This window comes from Grammomys surdaster, unplaced genomic scaffold (assembly GCF_004785775.1).
Source record: "Grammomys surdaster isolate TR1022 unplaced genomic scaffold, NIH_TR_1.0 371, whole genome shotgun sequence".
NCBI classification, from domain to species: Eukaryota; Metazoa; Chordata; class Mammalia; order Rodentia; family Muridae; genus Grammomys; species Grammomys surdaster.
The window spans coordinates 6150697-6167735 of record NW_021604790.1 but is presented as its reverse complement, the minus strand read 5'-3'; the positions used below and the strand labels follow the sequence as shown (position 1 = coordinate 6167735).

The 17039-nt window shown below is 50.3% G+C and overlaps 2 protein-coding genes across 2 annotated transcripts; one reads left to right on the top strand and one right to left on the bottom strand.

Moving 5' to 3' along the window:
• Positions 1-1298: 1298 nt before the first annotated feature.
• Positions 1299-10582, top strand: Smarcd2 (SWI/SNF related, matrix associated, actin dependent regulator of chromatin, subfamily d, member 2). The gene is made up of 13 exons (XM_028780614.1): positions 1299-1792; positions 6325-6509; positions 6667-6709; positions 6833-6955; positions 7155-7310; positions 7730-7825; positions 7951-8052; positions 8396-8557; positions 8710-8807; positions 8940-9075; positions 9192-9314; positions 9443-9544; positions 9617-10582. Exons 1-13 carry the CDS (start codon positions 1577-1579, stop codon positions 9668-9670), a joined length of 1596 nt encoding a protein of 531 aa, XP_028636447.1. The 5' UTR covers positions 1299-1576; the 3' UTR covers positions 9671-10582.
• A 53-nt stretch (positions 10583-10635) lies between these two features.
• Positions 10636-16981, bottom strand: Psmc5 (proteasome 26S subunit, ATPase 5). The gene is made up of 12 exons (XM_028780525.1): positions 16903-16981; positions 16263-16334; positions 13003-13072; positions 12585-12682; positions 12374-12430; positions 12066-12296; positions 11707-11833; positions 11431-11621; positions 11237-11335; positions 11046-11156; positions 10864-10950; positions 10636-10742 (listed from the first exon to the last, which is right to left on the bottom strand). Exons 1-12 carry the CDS (start codon positions 16954-16956, stop codon positions 10689-10691), a joined length of 1251 nt encoding a protein of 416 aa, XP_028636358.1. The 5' UTR covers positions 16957-16981; the 3' UTR covers positions 10636-10688.
• Between the last annotated feature and the right edge of the window lie 58 nt (positions 16982-17039).

Here is a 17039-nt window from a genome sequence, read left to right as displayed (position 1 = left end):
AAAAAAAAAAAAAAAGGAAAAAGTCTCTGCCCAGTCTACTTAAAATGTGATCTATTAAGCCAGGTAATGTTGGCACATGCCTTTAATCCCAGTACTTGGGAAGCAGAAGCAGGTGGATTTCTGTGAGTTTGAGGCCAGCCTGGTCTATAGACCTAGTTCCAGGAAGTCCAGGGCTACACAAAGAAACCCTGTCTCGAAAAACCAAAAATAGAAATACAGGATCTCAGACTCTGCCCCCATTTCACTGAATCATAAAACACATTTTAACAAAAAGCTCGGATTTCTTTTGATATAGGGTCTCTTGTAGAATGGTGGTGTAGCTGAGAACCCTGAACTTCTGGCCCACCTGCCCCGTCTTGTGTGCTGGAATTTTTGGCATGCACCACCATGAAGTTTATGCAGTCTGGAGTTCAAGCTTTGTGCATGCTATACAACCACTCTATAACCTGAGCTACATCCCCCAACCCTATTCTGAGGATTTCTCCGTGCCTAGTCAAGTAGCACTGATCCTATACCGTGGGAAGGAAATACATTAACAGAAGGGTAGGTCTATAACATAGCTGAAGCCAGTAGTATCTGAAAAGGTTCTCAACTTTTCAAAACTAAGTCCTATAGAAACTGGATAAAACTTATTTCACTACCTGGAGTTCTCTCAACATGCAAAAATCCCTTCACCTAAATAACCAGACTTCCTGGTAAGGCACCGACAAGTTAGTGTGCTAAGTACTTGGAGTTGGTCCAAGTCAAACTTTCATCCAGCTGGGTCACATCAGGGGCCGCCAAGTCCATAGAAGTGCTGAGCAACCAATATAAGCTATTGGGGTGGGTGGGTTGGTGGCCGTGGGGTGCTGGAAGACGAACGACTTATACCACTGGCCTACATCTTCAGGTCCTGAGATGGGCTCTTAAAAAGTTATTGGTGGCTATTCCGCCGCGGATCGCTTATTTTTAAGGCTTGAAAATGCAGATTGGACGGAACTGTCTTGGAGGGGTATATCGGGTAAGAGGCAGCAGCACTACAGAGCAAGCAGCAAACGTCGTTTGGACGGCCCTACGTGACCTTCGAACTCTGACCCCCGCGCCTTTCTCATCGCTTCCGCGTGCAGCTTCCGCTCCTGCTCCCGCTCCTCCGGGAAAAGGCGTTCCCAAAGGGCGGGGCTCTAAGGCCGTCAGTTATGGGCGGTGCTTGTTTGGGGCGGGTCGCGAGGGCGGGATTTAAAGAGGCAATCTCGATTGGGCTGCCGGCAGGGGCGGGGCCTGCCGAGGCCTGGGTTGGGCGGGGCTGGGAGTTCGTAACCGCCTCTGGAACTGGACTCCGGCGATCAAACCTCCGGAGGCCGGGAGAGGCCTGCGGGCTTGCAGCATATCCCGGATCTGGAGTATCCTTGGCAGGAGCGGATTCAGAGGGTCTACGGATCCTAAAGCTGGGCTGCGAAGAACTTGCGAACTTGGAATAGAAGATCCCGGAACCCGGTAATAAAATTGGAAAGTCCCGGATCGCGGAACGTAGCTCGCGGAGCGGACTCAACACGGAGATCGGAGGCCAGATCGCTGCACCGCGGGACAGGACAGAGTGATGTCGGGCCGTGGCGCGGGCGGGTTCCCGCTGCCCCCGCTGAGCCCCGGCGGCGGCGCTGTTGCCGCGGCCCTTGGTGCACCGCCTCCGCCTGCGGGACCCGGAATGCTGCCCAACCCGGCGCTCAGGGGCCCGGGGCCTTCTGGAGGCATGGGGGTACCGGGGGCCGCCGCCTTCCGTCCCATGGTCCCCGCGGGCCCCGCGGCGCAGTACCAGGTGAGGAAGGCAGGCGGCCGGCGCCGCTTGGGCGCTGGGTTGGTCTCCCTGGGGCCTCAGGTGAGGGCAGGAGGAGTCCCTGGACAGGCGGCCCAGGAGACACTGCAGGAGGAACTGCCGTGGGTTGGTGGCGGGCAGGCCAGAGTCCCTTGTTCAGTGGCTAGGGGTTGGAGGCAATGTTGGGGAAAGGGTGAAAGCCCTCTGCGGTGGAGAATTTGAACAGTTAGAAGAGTTCCGGGGCTTCTTGGCACTGAGTAACTTAGAGATGGAGGCTTCGTAGGATCTAGAGAATTGTGGGCAATCAGGTTGAAAAGTGTAAGGCAGGTCCGGAAGTAACCTGAGATGTGGTCAGGAAATTTTGGAAGAGGGTCGTTAGTGAGAAAACAGGGTTACTCTTTCTTTGGCCTCGGTCCCACTGCATCTCTGCCGTGGCTTTTTTTTTTTTCCCCTAGTTGGGAACAGGCAGAGCGTTAGTATGTCTGTGATGGCTCCCAGCTGCTCAAATTGAGTAGGAAGGAAGGAAGCCTGGCTTCCCACGAAACGGGAGACTAAAGACAGGGGGGCCCAGATCACTCCAGGATAGATAGAGGTGTCCAGGTCTAAAGAAAGCCCAATCCCATTAACAGGCCATTCTAGATATCCTCTGTACTGGGCTTTCTTCTTGATGTCAGTGTCTAGTAGTTAAGTTTGGAGGAGCAGGGAGGCTTCGTGGAGTCCTGCTGGTCTTGGGCTGCACAGGGTACTGGCCTGACCCTTCTGTCTTGGAAGAGAGTAGTCTCAGGTTGCAGCCTCAAAGGCCATTGACAAGCAGAGACAAGATCCTGTGGTCAGTGCGTTGGGAACTCACTCAGCTGATTCTGCATGTGAGGCTCCTCGTTCTCCAGTGCTCTGGCCTAAGTTGCTCCAGAATGTTTGGGAATTTTGTTTTGCTTCTTCATTTTGGTGCTGTGCATGGAACCCAGGCAGGGCTTTGCACGTGGCAGACAGTTGCTTTATCAGTGAGCTGCACCTCCTTTTCCAGAGTGCCTGGGGATTGTGTCCATCCTTTTCCCACTTGTCACTTTTGTTACTTGCTTTTTGATACAGGGTCTCATATAGTCCAGACTGGCTGTGTAGCCAAACCCGGCCTTGAACTCTTTCTGTCTCTCAAGTTTTGGCATTACAGTCACACACTACCACACCCAACCTCTCTTTACTTTTTTACTTACCCCCCAGGTTTCTGACAAGGCCATGTGTCTCTCAACCTGTGTGCCACAGCCAAAGGCAGTGGCTTATTTCAAAGGTCCGAAAGTGTGCATGGGAGCTTACTCTGTCCTCTGCTGTTGTCTCTGGATAGAAGTCACAGAAATAGAGCTTCATGGAACTTGTGTATTCCACCCAGGAATCAAATGTCTAAGGAGATACCTAACTGGGGGTTCGGGTGGGGATAAGTGACCCCCTTAATTTCTCCTTCTATCTCAAAAGAAAACGAGTCTGGGTATGAACAGAGATAGACTTGGTTCCAAGGATGCTAGCTGGAGTTTATCTTTTCCTTGTTGCTATCTGTGGAGATTCATGGGCCTGGTGTTTCACTAATGAGTCTACATCATTTATTCTAGCCCTTAGTCCTGCTTGTGTAGAACTGATCTGGAAGCTTCCTACAGACACTGGGGATATCTGTTTGGGCGGTTGGCTTTCCGAGTCTCTCTGTATAGTCCTAGCTGTCCTGTAACTCACTGTGTAGACCCTTTTCCTTGGCACGCAGCTGATAGAGAACATGCCCTTGGGAAAGCCCCTGCTGAAGATGGGAAGATGGATACCTGCATATTTTGTAGAGAGTGGCCTTGGGCCTATGCTGAGGCCAGGCTCGCCAGCCAAATAGCTGTGGCTCCTAGTTATGAGAAAGGAGATGGCCTTGAATCCCATACCAACTATGGGATGGTCATCCCATACCAACTATTGTTACCTCTTCTTCCTCCTCTTCCTCCAGAGAAGGGCAGGGGAAAGGAGGGAAGGAGAACCCAGTTAACACTGGTTGAGTTTGAAGGAGATCCTGCTTGCTTCTTTCCATGTCCCAGTGTCCAACTTCTAGAAAGGCTTGGGGTCTGAGGACAAAAAGGTTCCTCCTGGTTAGAGCTGGGGGGGGGGGGGTTGAGCAGGAAGAACAAGGATTTGTGTGCTCACGCTGAGCGTATTGTGGAGCCTGCTGAAATAAAGTGACAGCCCACCTTCCTCTAGAGGGTTTTTCTAGTTTTGGAGTACAGTCAGCCTGAAGGGCTTAACATACCATGATCAAAAACCAAACAAAAAACCTAGTGTGCCTTATTGCTGGGTTCACACAGCTCAGAGTTTAAAATACCTTCTGTTCATAGGGCCAGGGTCTTAGGTTCAAGCAGCTATCAGGAGAATCAGAGCCACAGACTTTGGGGCAGAGCAGAACATGCTTATTTGAGCCCTAGATTCTTAACCCAGAGATGGCAGAGTCAGGCCTAGCCTAATTCTCTTGTCTTCTTAGTGGTTATTAATCAAGCCTAGAATGTGGGGTTGATGCTTGACCAAGTGGAAGTTACTGCATTCTGGTATCCTGGGGACCAGGCCTGCCTGCTACCCACATGGTGGGGCAGGCTGGCAGAGAGGCAGAGAATCTGTGGCGTTGACTTTGTTTTGTTTTTAAGTAGGAGTAACTAGCTCTTCAAAGCCCAGGTGTAGAGCTTGACAAGAGGGAACTAGGACTTGAATTGTGAACAGTCTTTCCCTGAGGCTGTGGGTGAGCTAGGGCCCTGGAGCCTGAGCCCCAGAAGTCTGGAGCAGATGTCTGGGTGGGGCCTATTCCACGCCTGCCTGGCCTATTCCATGCCTGCCTGGGCTGCCTTGCCTTGGGATTTCCTGGAGGGCTCAGCAGAACTACAGGCTTTATGAACCTCAGTGGAGAGCTTTTGGGGGACCAGAGCACCTCAGATTATACCTGCAGTTACTCTTGGGAAACCTCAGGTCTAGGGTGATAATGGGGACTTTTAGCTGTGGCCACCTGAGGTTTTTCTTTTGCCCCCCCTTCTATAATCTCTGGCTCTGGCTTATTAGGGCAGAGAAACAGGCTGTCTTCTGCCTTTCAACAGCTTTGATGAATTTCTTCCTGATGAGGAGAGACTTGTGGCAGGACTCCCAAGGTCTCAGGGTCTCCCACTTTTAACTCCTCAGTTGCCACTGTCATTCTGCTCTGCTCCTGTCCCCTTTCCCTTGTCTCTAGGTCATGTTTCTTTCCCTCCCTCTCTGCTACTGGTCATGAGTCTGACTCCTTAGTGCTGGATAAAGAAATTGCAGAGACTCATCTCGAGGATGCTTGGGTGTGAGGGTTGCGGGGGTGGTCCTTTAACTTAGTGTGAATCTCTCTCCAGGCTGGCTGGTTGTCTGGTTGTACTGATTGATTGCATAACCTGGGCCCTGGGGCCAGCCCTGTGAAGCTGCCAGGGACAGTGTGTGCAAGGCAGAGCTGCCAAACAGGCCTTTCAGGCAGCAGCCATGTGGATGGAGACGGGAGGTGGAGGGCTCCCAGAAATGTTGGAAAACTGGGCCTTGGATGGGAAGTCAAGAAGCTACTTGTGTCACCCAGACTGTTGCTGTTGACTCTGTATTCTTGCATCCCTGAACAATCTTATTCTGAGCTTGGGATGGCTAGGGTTAAGTTGAACCACCAGCAGCCTGGCTGCCAGGTGGTGCCGAGACCACGGGCAGAGTCCAGATGTTTGCTGTTCTCATTCCCATAGGCCACCCAAGGACCATAATTTCCTTTTTTGAGGGTCTTTTTGACTTTGAGATAGGGGCATGGCAATAGGGGAGAGAGAGAGAGGGAGGGAGGGAGGGAGGGAGGAGGAGGGGAAGAGGGGGAAAGGGCAAGGGGAGGGTGAGGGGGATGGGACAGGTCCACGTTATGTTAGGGGCCATATGGTGACCAGATGGTGTCTATATTCTCCTGAGGCCATCCCCACAAGTTGAGACATGGCCAAGCCATCCTTATTGTACTTGCTCACTTGGTGCTACTGCCTCATGGGCTTGCCATCCCTACTGCCTTCTTCCCATCATGCCACCAGGTGTCAGACTTTTTATATCCTCCTGGACTCCCCTGGGTTGCTATGCATTGCCCCCGGTCTCCCGAGTAATGTTTTTCCTTCAGTATGGGGAAAGGAAGAAGGGGTGTCTAGAGGGCTATCTAAGGATTCTATAATAAATACCTTGAAGCTGGCTGATCCCAGGGTGCAGGACATAGCATATTGGAGATGGAAAGGTGTTGATAAGTCTTAAAAAATTCCCCAGGCCCTTCCTTCTGCAAGAAGTACTCTCCTCCCACCCGTGGGCTCTGGCTGCCTCATTTGTTGGCAAGGCTGCCAGGGCGGTTGCAGGGGCGGGGCAGGTGTGGTTTACACACTGGGCTCAGGAGCCTGTTCCCCTTTGTTCCTGGTCTCCTCATGCGAGTGAGAGAGATGGAGGGTATGGGCTATGGACCTCGTAGGGCTCTGCCACTGACCTGTGCCCCTCCATTGTTCCACTTTCCCCAGCGACCTGGCATGTCACCAGGAAGCAGGATGCCCATGGCTGGCTTGCAGGTGGGACCTCCAGCCGGTTCCCCATTTGGCACAGCTGCTCCGCTTCGACCTGGCATGCCACCTACCATGATGGATCCATTCCGAAAACGCCTGCTTGTGCCTCAGGCCCAGCCCCCGATGCCTGCCCAGCGCCGAGGGTAAGACTATTTCTCATACTTTGCCTATCTTGTCTCTGGTGGTAACACTTTCCCTCTACCTTGACCCCAAGGAGATGCTTGGCAATTTGGGATAGGGTTTTGAAGATAGTGAGTTTGGACTGTTAACCTCTTAAATGGGCTTCTGTTTTCCTACTAGGTTAAAGAGGAGGAAGATGGCAGATAAGGTTCTACCTCAGCGAGTGAGTGTGTTAGGAGGCCTGCCCAGGTCTGCCTGGCCAGGGTGGGAGTCCTGGAGTGGGGAAGGAGGGAGGATGGTAGAACTAGAGCTGGTAAAGCCAGTCATTGGATTTCTCAACCTGCAGATCCGGGAGCTTGTCCCAGAGTCTCAGGCATACATGGATCTTTTAGCTTTCGAGAGGAAGCTGGACCAGACCATTGCTCGCAAGCGGATGGAGATCCAAGAGGCCATCAAGAAGCCTCTGACGGTATATGCTACCCCAAGCTCTCCCAGACTGTTTTTCCTTCCTGGCCTTGTTTTCCGGGGATGAGCTTGGGCTTGGGCGGTTCTTCTCACACAGGAGCCGTCCACTAGTAGAACACACACCCACTTTAGCACACTTGGAAATGGTGTCTTGCTACATAAGGGTACTCACTCAGTCCTCCTGCCTCGTTCTTCCTCTTCAGCAAAAGCGAAAACTTCGGATCTATATTTCCAATACGTTCAGCCCCAGCAAGGCAGATGGAGATACTGCAGGAACCGCAGGGACCCCCGGGGGAACCCCAGCAGCAGACAAGGTGGCCTCCTGGGAGCTTCGAGTAGAGGGAAAACTTCTGGATGATGTGAGTTGGGAAAAGGTGTTGGGAGGGGAGAAGGCGTGTTTTAACTTGGACTATGGACAGACATGAGCATTCTTTAAGAAGTCCTAGCCTAGAGGAAGGGTATATCTATCCAGTTAGAGGTTAGAGTTGGTGGTGGGGTTGTCGTTTCTATGCTGGGGATCAAACCCAGAAGTCACGCTTATTAGGCCAGAGTGAAAATGTGTAGTTACTACCACTTTCCTGTAGATGGCAGTCAGGTGACTTGGATTCACACTGGCTGGCAGTGGGGATCATGAAGAGCTCTTTTCCTGCCGCTTTGCCCAAACTTTGAAAGCTAATTCAGGGCCCAAGACTGGACCTTGAGCTTCATGCTTGAGTTGTCTCTTCTGATTAATAAACTCAGCAGCACACCCATCTTACATAGCTCTTCCCACTCCCAGCCTAGCAAACAGAAGAGGAAGTTCTCATCTTTCTTTAAGAGCCTCGTTATTGAGTTGGACAAGGAACTGTATGGGCCTGACAACCATCTGGTGGAGGTAAGAGTGGTTCTGGAGCCTGGGAGGGACAAGCTTCCGGAGAACACAGAGCGTAACACCAGTGTGCTGGCCGAGTGCTGTAGCCTGTCTGCTAGTGATGGACCCTGCCCTCTCTTGCCTGACAGTGGCATCGGATGCCCACCACGCAGGAGACAGATGGCTTTCAGGTGAAACGGCCAGGAGATCTCAATGTCAAGTGCACTCTTCTGCTCATGCTGGATCATCAGGTAACAGTCACACAGGGTCACAAATGGAGCCACAGGTTTCATGCAAGGAAGGGGTGCATGGCTCTCTAACTCGGCAGTTCTCAATCCGTGGTTCATGACCTTTTGAGGTGTGGTGGCAAGTGACCATTTCACAGAGGTCACCTAAGACCATTATGATTCATAACCGTAGCAAAACTACAGTTATGAAGTAGTAAGGAAAATGATTTTATGGTTGGGGCCGGATCACAGTATGAGCTATATTAAAGGGTTGCACCAGTAGGAAGATTGGGAACCACTATTCTAACTCCTTCAATATTCTGTTTCTGCACAAGAACCTTTCTTGACTCCTTCTGTCCATTCCCAGCCTCCTCAGTATAAACTGGATCCCCGCCTGGCGAGGTTGCTGGGAGTGCACACACAGACAAGGGCTGCCATCATGCAGGCACTGTGGCTTTACATCAAACACAACCAGCTGCAGGACGGCCATGAGCGGGAGTACATCAACTGCAATCGTTACTTCCGCCAGGTCAGCTGGAATTACCTGCTTCTGGGTCTCTCAACCCTTGGCTCTTCTCTGTAACCGTAGTGCTTAGTCCTCTTTGACTGCTGTCCACTAGCCCTGGAATAGTCAACTTCTCAGGCCCTCAGGCATCACTGTGCCTTTGATGCTCTTTCCAGATCTTCAGTTGTGGCCGACTCCGTTTCTCCGAGATTCCCATGAAGCTGGCTGGATTGCTGCAGCATCCAGACCCCATTGTTATTAATCATGTCATTAGGTAAATAGAAGGAAGATAAATGAGATGGCTCTTGGAAAACAGAACTCACCCCAAAACCTTACTCCTAGGATAGGCTTGGTGGTTGGGATGTACGTAGCGTTGTTTCCCCATGCTTTCCTGTGCTGCCTGCAGTGTGGACCCAAATGACCAAAAGAAGACAGCCTGCTATGACATTGATGTAGAGGTTGATGACCCACTGAAGGCCCAGATGAGCAACTTTCTGGCCTCTACCACCAACCAGCAGGAGATTGCCTCTCTTGATGTCAAGGTGAGTCCTCTGGGGCCAGAGTGAGGGGGGGTTGGTCTGTCACTTTCACCGAGCACCCTGACAGGACCTCAGAGCCTAGGGCTGGAGCACATTTGACACAAGCACCCATTCTCCAGATCCATGAGACCATCGAGTCCATCAACCAGCTAAAGACCCAGAGGGATTTCATGCTCAGCTTTAGCACTGAGCCCCAGGACTTCATCCAGGAGTGGCTCCGTTCCCAACGCAGAGACCTCAAGGTACACTTCTCCTCTTTGAAGGGAATCCCACATAACATAATGGGTGAATTTTTTCTACCCATGTCCCAGAGTAGACTGACTGAGGCAGGGGTGGGGACTATGCCACACCTTACCCCTTCTCTTTACAGATCATCACAGATGTGATTGGAAACCCTGAGGAGGAGAGACGAGCTGCTTTCTACCACCAGCCCTGGGCTCAGGAAGCAGTTGGCAGGCACATCTTTGCCAAGGTGAGCCTTTGCCATTTTGGCCTCCTTTTCTTGAGAAGCTGAAGTCTGAGGCATGCTTTGTGTCTTCTTCAGGTGCAGCAGCGAAGGCAGGAACTGGAACAGGTGCTGGGAATTCGCCTGACCTAACCGCTCAGGGATCGCTTCCATCCTTTCTTCCCTGCCCTGGAACCTGGCAGGAGACTGTCCTCTCGGTTCTGGCTGGGGCTGCAGTCATGTAGGACGGAGTGAGGTGTTTCCTGTCACTCTCCACTCCCCAGCTTTAGTTTCATAAATGTAGTTTTAGATCCCTCACTGCTTGGTCCCCAAAGCCTTATTACTTACCTTTTAGCACTGGCTTTAATTGGGTTTGCAATGTGCTGCCTCAGCCCCCTGCAGGCAGGCCAAGTAGGACTGCTGGAGGCTGTGCTTTAACTTTGTAACAGACATTTCCGAACCAAAGGCTGCTGGGTTTGCATGTTTACAGGCTCCACCCTAGAGCCAGTGTCAGAGCTGGCTTTGGGGAGCTGGGCAAGGAAGAGGAGGCCCAGCCCAGACTCTTCCTGGCCTTTCTCAACCAAAGTTCTTTGCCATTCCTACAAGCCCAGCCTTGCTGCTGGTTTGTCCTTCTCTTCGGGTATTTGCACTATTTGGGGAGCAGGTTTTTCTATGTGGGAGCCACTTTTTTTGTACAGAGGTAACTGGGGTTTTTCAGGGAGCCCACTTGGTGCCTCCTTCCTTATTTTTCTTTTCTTAATCTATGCAAGCGGCTGCAGCCGTCTTCATCTCCTGGGATGCCATGGGGCTGCCCACCCATAGCTGCTTGGGCAAGGGGAGGTGGACTCTCCAGAGGGTGGGAATGTGCCAGTTCTCTAACCCAGCTAAATAAAGTAGGGGTGTGTGTGTGTTCGTGCGTGCATGTGTGCTGCAGGGGAAGGGGAAAGCTGGAGGAATGTTATTACCTTTTGCAGTTGGTCTTAATGAGGGTGGGCCTAAGGCTTGGCAAATGCCACTTCTGGCAAACTTGGAAAATTCCAAATAAATCTTTTTGTTTATTGGTGGTGCCCAGACCTAGTCATTGAACACTGTGATCACATATAAACAGACTGGAGCACTGGAGTTTACCGCAAAGACCTTTATTTAAGGGACCCACACACAGGACATATCCTCACTTCCATAGCTTCTTGATGGACATATTTTTCTCACTATCCTTTTGCATGACCTAGAGAGGGAAGGAGAAGAGAGCGCATATACACGCGTGAGCAGAGATTTATGAGCCATGAACACAAGCTTAACCCCTGCTCCAGAACCACCACAGCACAGGGAGACAAGTGGAGGCATACCTTGGCTACTGCCATCTCAAAGTCCTCCTGAGTAACGTGGACACGCCGCTCCCGCAGAGCATACATGCCAGCTTCTGTGCACACACCCTAGGTGGGGAGAGAAGCTGAGACCCTGCCGCTGGACCCTGTAGTTGGCTCGTAAGGCTTCCTGCTACTACCCCGCTTCCCCGAAGCCTCGTTACCTTCACTTCAGCCCCTGAAGCTCCTGGCATCAACTCAGCAATTTTTCTCAGGTTGATCCCCCTGGTCAAGTTCATTTTCCGAGAGTGAATTTTCAAAATGTCCAGCCGGGCCTAGGGATAAGAGAAGAAAGCTCTAAGCCCTGCACTCTGTCTCCACAGCCAGAGTTCCTCCAGGCACCTCCAGCACAGACCTCCTCATTGGGAGGTGGGAATTCAATTTTTCTGTCAATCCTCCCAGGACGAAGCAGGGCAGAGTCCAGGATATCAATCCTATTAGTAGCCATGATAACCTGGAAAAAGAAGGAATGGAATCAGGTACACAACTCAGGCCTGCATGCCACCTCACACCTTTAGCTGGCTTGTCTGAAAGCTTATACCATCTCACCTTGATATTCTTGGTGGCCTCGAAGCCATCCAACTGGTTGAGCAGTTCCAGCATTGTGCGCTGCACCTCACTGTCGCCTCCAGAGCCTCCCTCTAGCCGTGAAGAGCCAATGGAGTCAATCTCGTCCATGAAGATGATGGACGGGGCATGTTCTCGGGCCATGACAAACAGCTCCCTCACCATTCTTGCCCCTGTGCAAACCAACCTGGCATTAGTGCTGTGTGTACCCCACCCTCTACCCTTCCACATACCCCTCACATCCTTAGGTATAGTTACCTTCTCCGATGAATTTCTGTACCAGTTCAGAGCCAGAGACACGAATAAAGGTACAGTCCGTATGATGAGCCACAGCACGGGCCAACAATGTCTTCCCAGTGCCTGGGGGTCCATATAGCAGGACTCCCTAGAGGAAGAGTGTACATTACACTTAGGGGGAAAAGGCCAACTCTTCAGTTACTGAACAGGTACACGTGAGGGCTCTGGGTTGGATCCCTTGCTTGAGGTGAGGGATATAAAAACTGAAGGCCAATATCTTTTCTGGACTGTGTATTCAAATTAGCTACTGCTCCAGAAGTCTCTCTTGTTGCTGCTGTTCCACGGGAGGACTAACCAATGCTGGCTAACTCTGATGTTACCTTTGGCTGTGCAATGCCCAGTGCTTCAAAGAGCTCAGGGTGCTTCACAGGCAGCTCGATCACTTCTTTGATCTCCTTGATCTGCTTGTCCAGCCCGCCAATCATCTCGTAAGTTGAGTCTGGCACCTTTTCCACCATCATTAGCGACACCAAAGGGTCCACCTTATTAGGTAGGATCTTATGCAGAGTGTAGCTGTCATTTCTTAGAGCAACCCGACAATTGGGTGTTACCTGGAGGGAGGGGGAGGGAGTCTCAGGATGCAGGGTGGTGGTGCCGCTCCCCCACCCACATTACCTGCCACACTTACATCATTGATATCAATGTTCTTGTCCACATCAACAACAAATTTGCCCTCAGGATGGACCTGAAGAAATAAGGGCTTATGATTTTCATCAGTAGTCAACACAGCCACCCTAACCAGGATTAACACCAGGAAGCTCTGGGGTAACAGACACACAGGGCTACATACAAAGGGAGGGAGTGCAAGGAGCTGGTCCTTGATGCCATGTTGCTCTTACCTTGACCAACACTTTTTTCTTGTCCATGGCCCTCACAACTTCTCCAACGTAGGAGCCCTGTTCCTGCAGCAGCTGCAGCTCTTCCCGCAACAGGCGAACTAAAAATAACAACCCACAAACCATTAAAAAACCACCAGTCACCTATGGACCATTTTAAGAGTTGGAAGGGAAGAAAGAACTTAAGACTTGAGACTTGAAAGGGGCTTCCAGCAGGGCTTTGAAGAGATGTACATGAGAAACAGCCACATAATGGACAGTGAGAGCATCACTGTCGGCTGAGTCGGAAACAGCCTCATAGTGAACAGTGAGAGCATCACTGTCGGCTGAGAGGAGACTCTGCACTGCACAAGATGGAAGGTTGGGAACACCCAGACCTGGCCTCAAATCAACACCAAGTCTTCTGTCTTCCCCCTCTCACCCTTTGCATTCAGCTCATTCCTCTGTGCCTGCAGTCTCCGGAGATTCTGGCTCTTGTCATTTACAATCAGCTGTGGAGACAAGAAACAAGTTCCATTACTCACAGTCAAAGCCTGTAGGAAACTGGATCTTGGCTGAGGCTTTTTTCTTGAGACAGGGTTTCTCTGTGTAGCCCTGGCTGTCCTGGAACTCATTCTGTAGACCAGGCTGGCCTCGAACTCAGAAATCCACCTGCCTCTGCCTCTCAAGTGCTGGGATTAAAGGTGTGTGCTACCACTGCCCGGCTTGGCTGATACTCTGAAAGGCAGTTTTAGTTCCTTCTTTAGCTTCTCTAGAAGTTAAGTATCTGAAGGTTCTCTCCTGCCCTCTTTAAGACTTCCTAAGGAACCCCAGGCAGGTATCACAAAAGGTCCACTACCTCTGGTCCAGGAAGAACAAAATCTAATGGAGAGAAACTACTGTTTGCTCATGGGAGCAGCTTCTGGAGCGGTAACATGGTATTGTGGAAAGGTCCTCAGGTGAGAAGCCTGAGTTCTAGCCCAATTGCTGTTGAAAGTAAGTTAGTTCCTAGTTCCATGTCTTGAGATGTGTGTATATAGCCTGGATGACTGCAGAAACCAGGAAAGTGACACACAAACCATGGTGTGGATGTGTGTAACAGAGGGGTTAAGTGATCTGTAGGGAAAGTGAGAATGGAGGGAACTTTAATTAGAGAGCAGGAAGAAAATAAACACGGGAGGAAAGAGCAAGATGAGATGGTAAGGATGTTTGAAAACGTCATCAAGGCGTTATTAGCTACATGATACATAAAGCTGTGGATATACATATAGTTAAATTCCATTTTCCCACCTGGATTGGTAATGCTCCATCCAAGACTAGTTAATGAAAAACCCAGCAAATCTGATAAGCCATCTTTTGAGTTGTTGGTCAGAGTCACTCGAGAGACTCCTAAAACATTAGAGGCTACTGCTGTTGCCCTTGGTTGCCACATCCCCCCACCCCACCCCAGGAGTAAGCACGATTTCATTGCTGAAGACTCCACGCAACTTCAAACACAGGACCCAGAGCAATTGATCTGGCTCGGACCTGAAAGCCTTGTCCCTAAGGATTACCTTTCATGGCACCAAAGGCTCCACACAAGCTTCCAGGGAAGAAGCAACCAGCCGTTCTACTCAGCTATGATGCCTAGGAACCACAGCAATCACTGTCGTGGCACCCACCAGATCTCAATTCGGCCTTGCAGCCTGCTCAACATGCCTGGTCTAAGAACACAGCCAACTACCCTGGGCTAGTTAAGTTATGGGTCTGGAAGAACCTACAAGCACCGCTTTACTGAATCTGCATAATCCCTAACTGCAATCTATCTACTCCAGAGAAATGTAGTTCTAATCTCTTCACAAGAAACTTCTCTTGGCAACAAATAGAGACAATTACAGACAACCGTAACAAATTAAAACTGAGCAGTGCCACCTACAACACAACTCCTACACCTAAGGGTCAGAGATCATTTTGGAAGAGGGGGCAGAGAGATCCTAAGAGTCAGAGAAACAAGAAGTTTGCTGGGAGATTGTCTCCTAGAAATGTCAGACAGGCTACACTCATGAAGCCTCATCAACACGGCTGCTTAAATAAGTTCTGAACACTGATGACACCAATGGACATGCTAACACGGAAGGGGAGAAGTTCATTCATGGGGCCTCAACCTTAGACAAAGAATTACCGGCTACTGAGGAATGCTGAGAGGAAGACAAATAGACTTCCCCAAGGAAGAATCCCCTCGCCCCCAATTTGGTTATCCACTACCCCTCGCCCCCCAATTTGGTTATCCAATACCAAGTGAGCACATACGTACAGGTAACATTATATAGACTGAACAGGTTGGAGTTATGCATTTAGGAACACCTATATAAGGGGTGGTGGTGGTGATAAAGATTTCAAAATATACAATTAGAAAAAAAAAAAAGCAGTTATTTTAAAAGGTAGGCTTGTAATTCCAACCCTAAGGAGGTTGAGGCTGAGAGCGGGAGAGCTCCAGTCCATCTGGGCTACACAATGAGATCCTATTTTAATAAATTCATTAAATAAAACTAAGGCAAAGGCAAGACAATAAAATACAGACAACAACATCCACTATCCTGCCTTATTTCAGACCTGAGACAGATGAAATCACATGGAGAAGTATTAAAAAAAAAATACGATAAGAACCATTCTGGGTGTGGTGGCTCATGCTTTTCTCTCAGCATTTGGGAGGCAGAGGCAATAGAATTCTGAGATTGAGTCCAGCCTGGTCTACATAGGGGGTTGTGGGTCAGCTGGGGGCACACAGTGAAACATTTGTCTAAACAAGAAAAGGTAAACTAAACAGAATAGCTGCAAATGCACCTGGGGTTCAGACACTTTCTCTCCCAGGTTCAGACACTTTCTCTGTGGCTTCATTCCCAAACTCATTCTCATTCACATCTTTGGCTAGTGGTTCCTTTTGCAGGTGGTTTTGTTTTCCAGACAGGGTTTTATATAATCCAGACTTGCTTCAAACTTAAAACACTACTCTTGCCTCAGCCTCCTGTGTGCCAGCATTACAGGTGTAATATTTGACTCTTGGGCCTGGAGAGGTGGTTCAGTGGTTACAAGCACCGGCTTGCTCCTCTCAAGAATCTGGGTTCGATTCCCAGCACCCACACGACAGCACACAACCCTCTGTAACTCCATTTCCAGGGATCCTATACCATCTTCTGGCCTTCACAGGCAAATGTGTGGCACAGATATAGATACAAGCAAAACACCCAAACAAATAAAATACAATGGAAAAACTTGAAAAAAAGAAAGCAAGTAAGCACACAAACAAAAATCTAAATACTATTCCCATCAAAGAGATTATCAATATACCTTACACTGCCTGTTACTTCCTGACTACAAAGAAGGGGCTGGAGAGACTGCTCTGCAGTTAAGAGGGTTTGCTGCTTTTGCAGAGGGCCTGGCTTTACTTCTCAGCACCTGTGGTAGCTCATACCTATCTGTAACTCAAGTTTCAGGGGATCCACTGCCCTCTTCTGCCCTGCACAGGCACCTGCATACATGTGGTGCACTCAAGCTATGCAAGTGTATATACATATCTTCATAATAAACGAACAACCAAAGAGCTACAAATGAACAACACTGGACAAGAACTCTTTGCTGCACTCCCAGTGTAAAAAGGACGCGGAGAAATCTGCACCCGTCAGCTCTCATCCTCGACTAGCTCCCTCTGGTGTCTGTACTCACCTGGAGTTCTTCAATCTTGGACAGATAATATTGACGGAGTCCACTGCCTGCCTTCCCCTCTTCCAGTTCCATCTGAAGACAAGTGTAATTGTTAAACAAGGGCATAAACTACTAAGGGGTAAAGCCAAAGAAACAAGGCCAGGAAAATATCATTCCCATTTCCTCAGAAATGGTATCTCGATGGGTGAGGTCTGTGTGTTTGAACTTCGGAGGCTTAGCTCTTGGTTCTAATCCTTCACTTTTGAATCCACTACAAGGATGCAATTACCGTCTACCCTCGAAGACTTGTAGTAGGCTCAAGGAGCCATACACTCAGAGAGCGCTTTGCTCTGTGGCAAGAGCTATACATACCCAAGCTGTAACTACTACAGACAAAGCCAGAACGGAGGGACCAAGTCCAGGTCCCACCCCAGACCATTCCGGCTTGCCTAGCTCTTCATTCAGTTTCTATCCGCCCCTGTCCTGCTTACCTCGGGTGGCGCTGACACAGCAGATCCAGTCCCAGGCAGGGTCCAGTCTGACGTGATCCACCCATCCCTGATCCACTCGAGCCTCTTGCTCGTGGCCACCCCTCACTTCATATTTTGTGCACTCCGCACTCAGTTTGGATGCCACCTTGCCGCCGCGGCAGAATCCTTACCTGCTCTGGCCCATCAAGCGCCATCTTCCCTCTTTCGGCAGGGACCGCCGGCATCCAAGTCACCCTATTGCGCAGGCGCGGAGGCGAAAGCGTGCGACTTGTGTCACGACCGAGAACAGTTCCGGGTCAATGGGCGG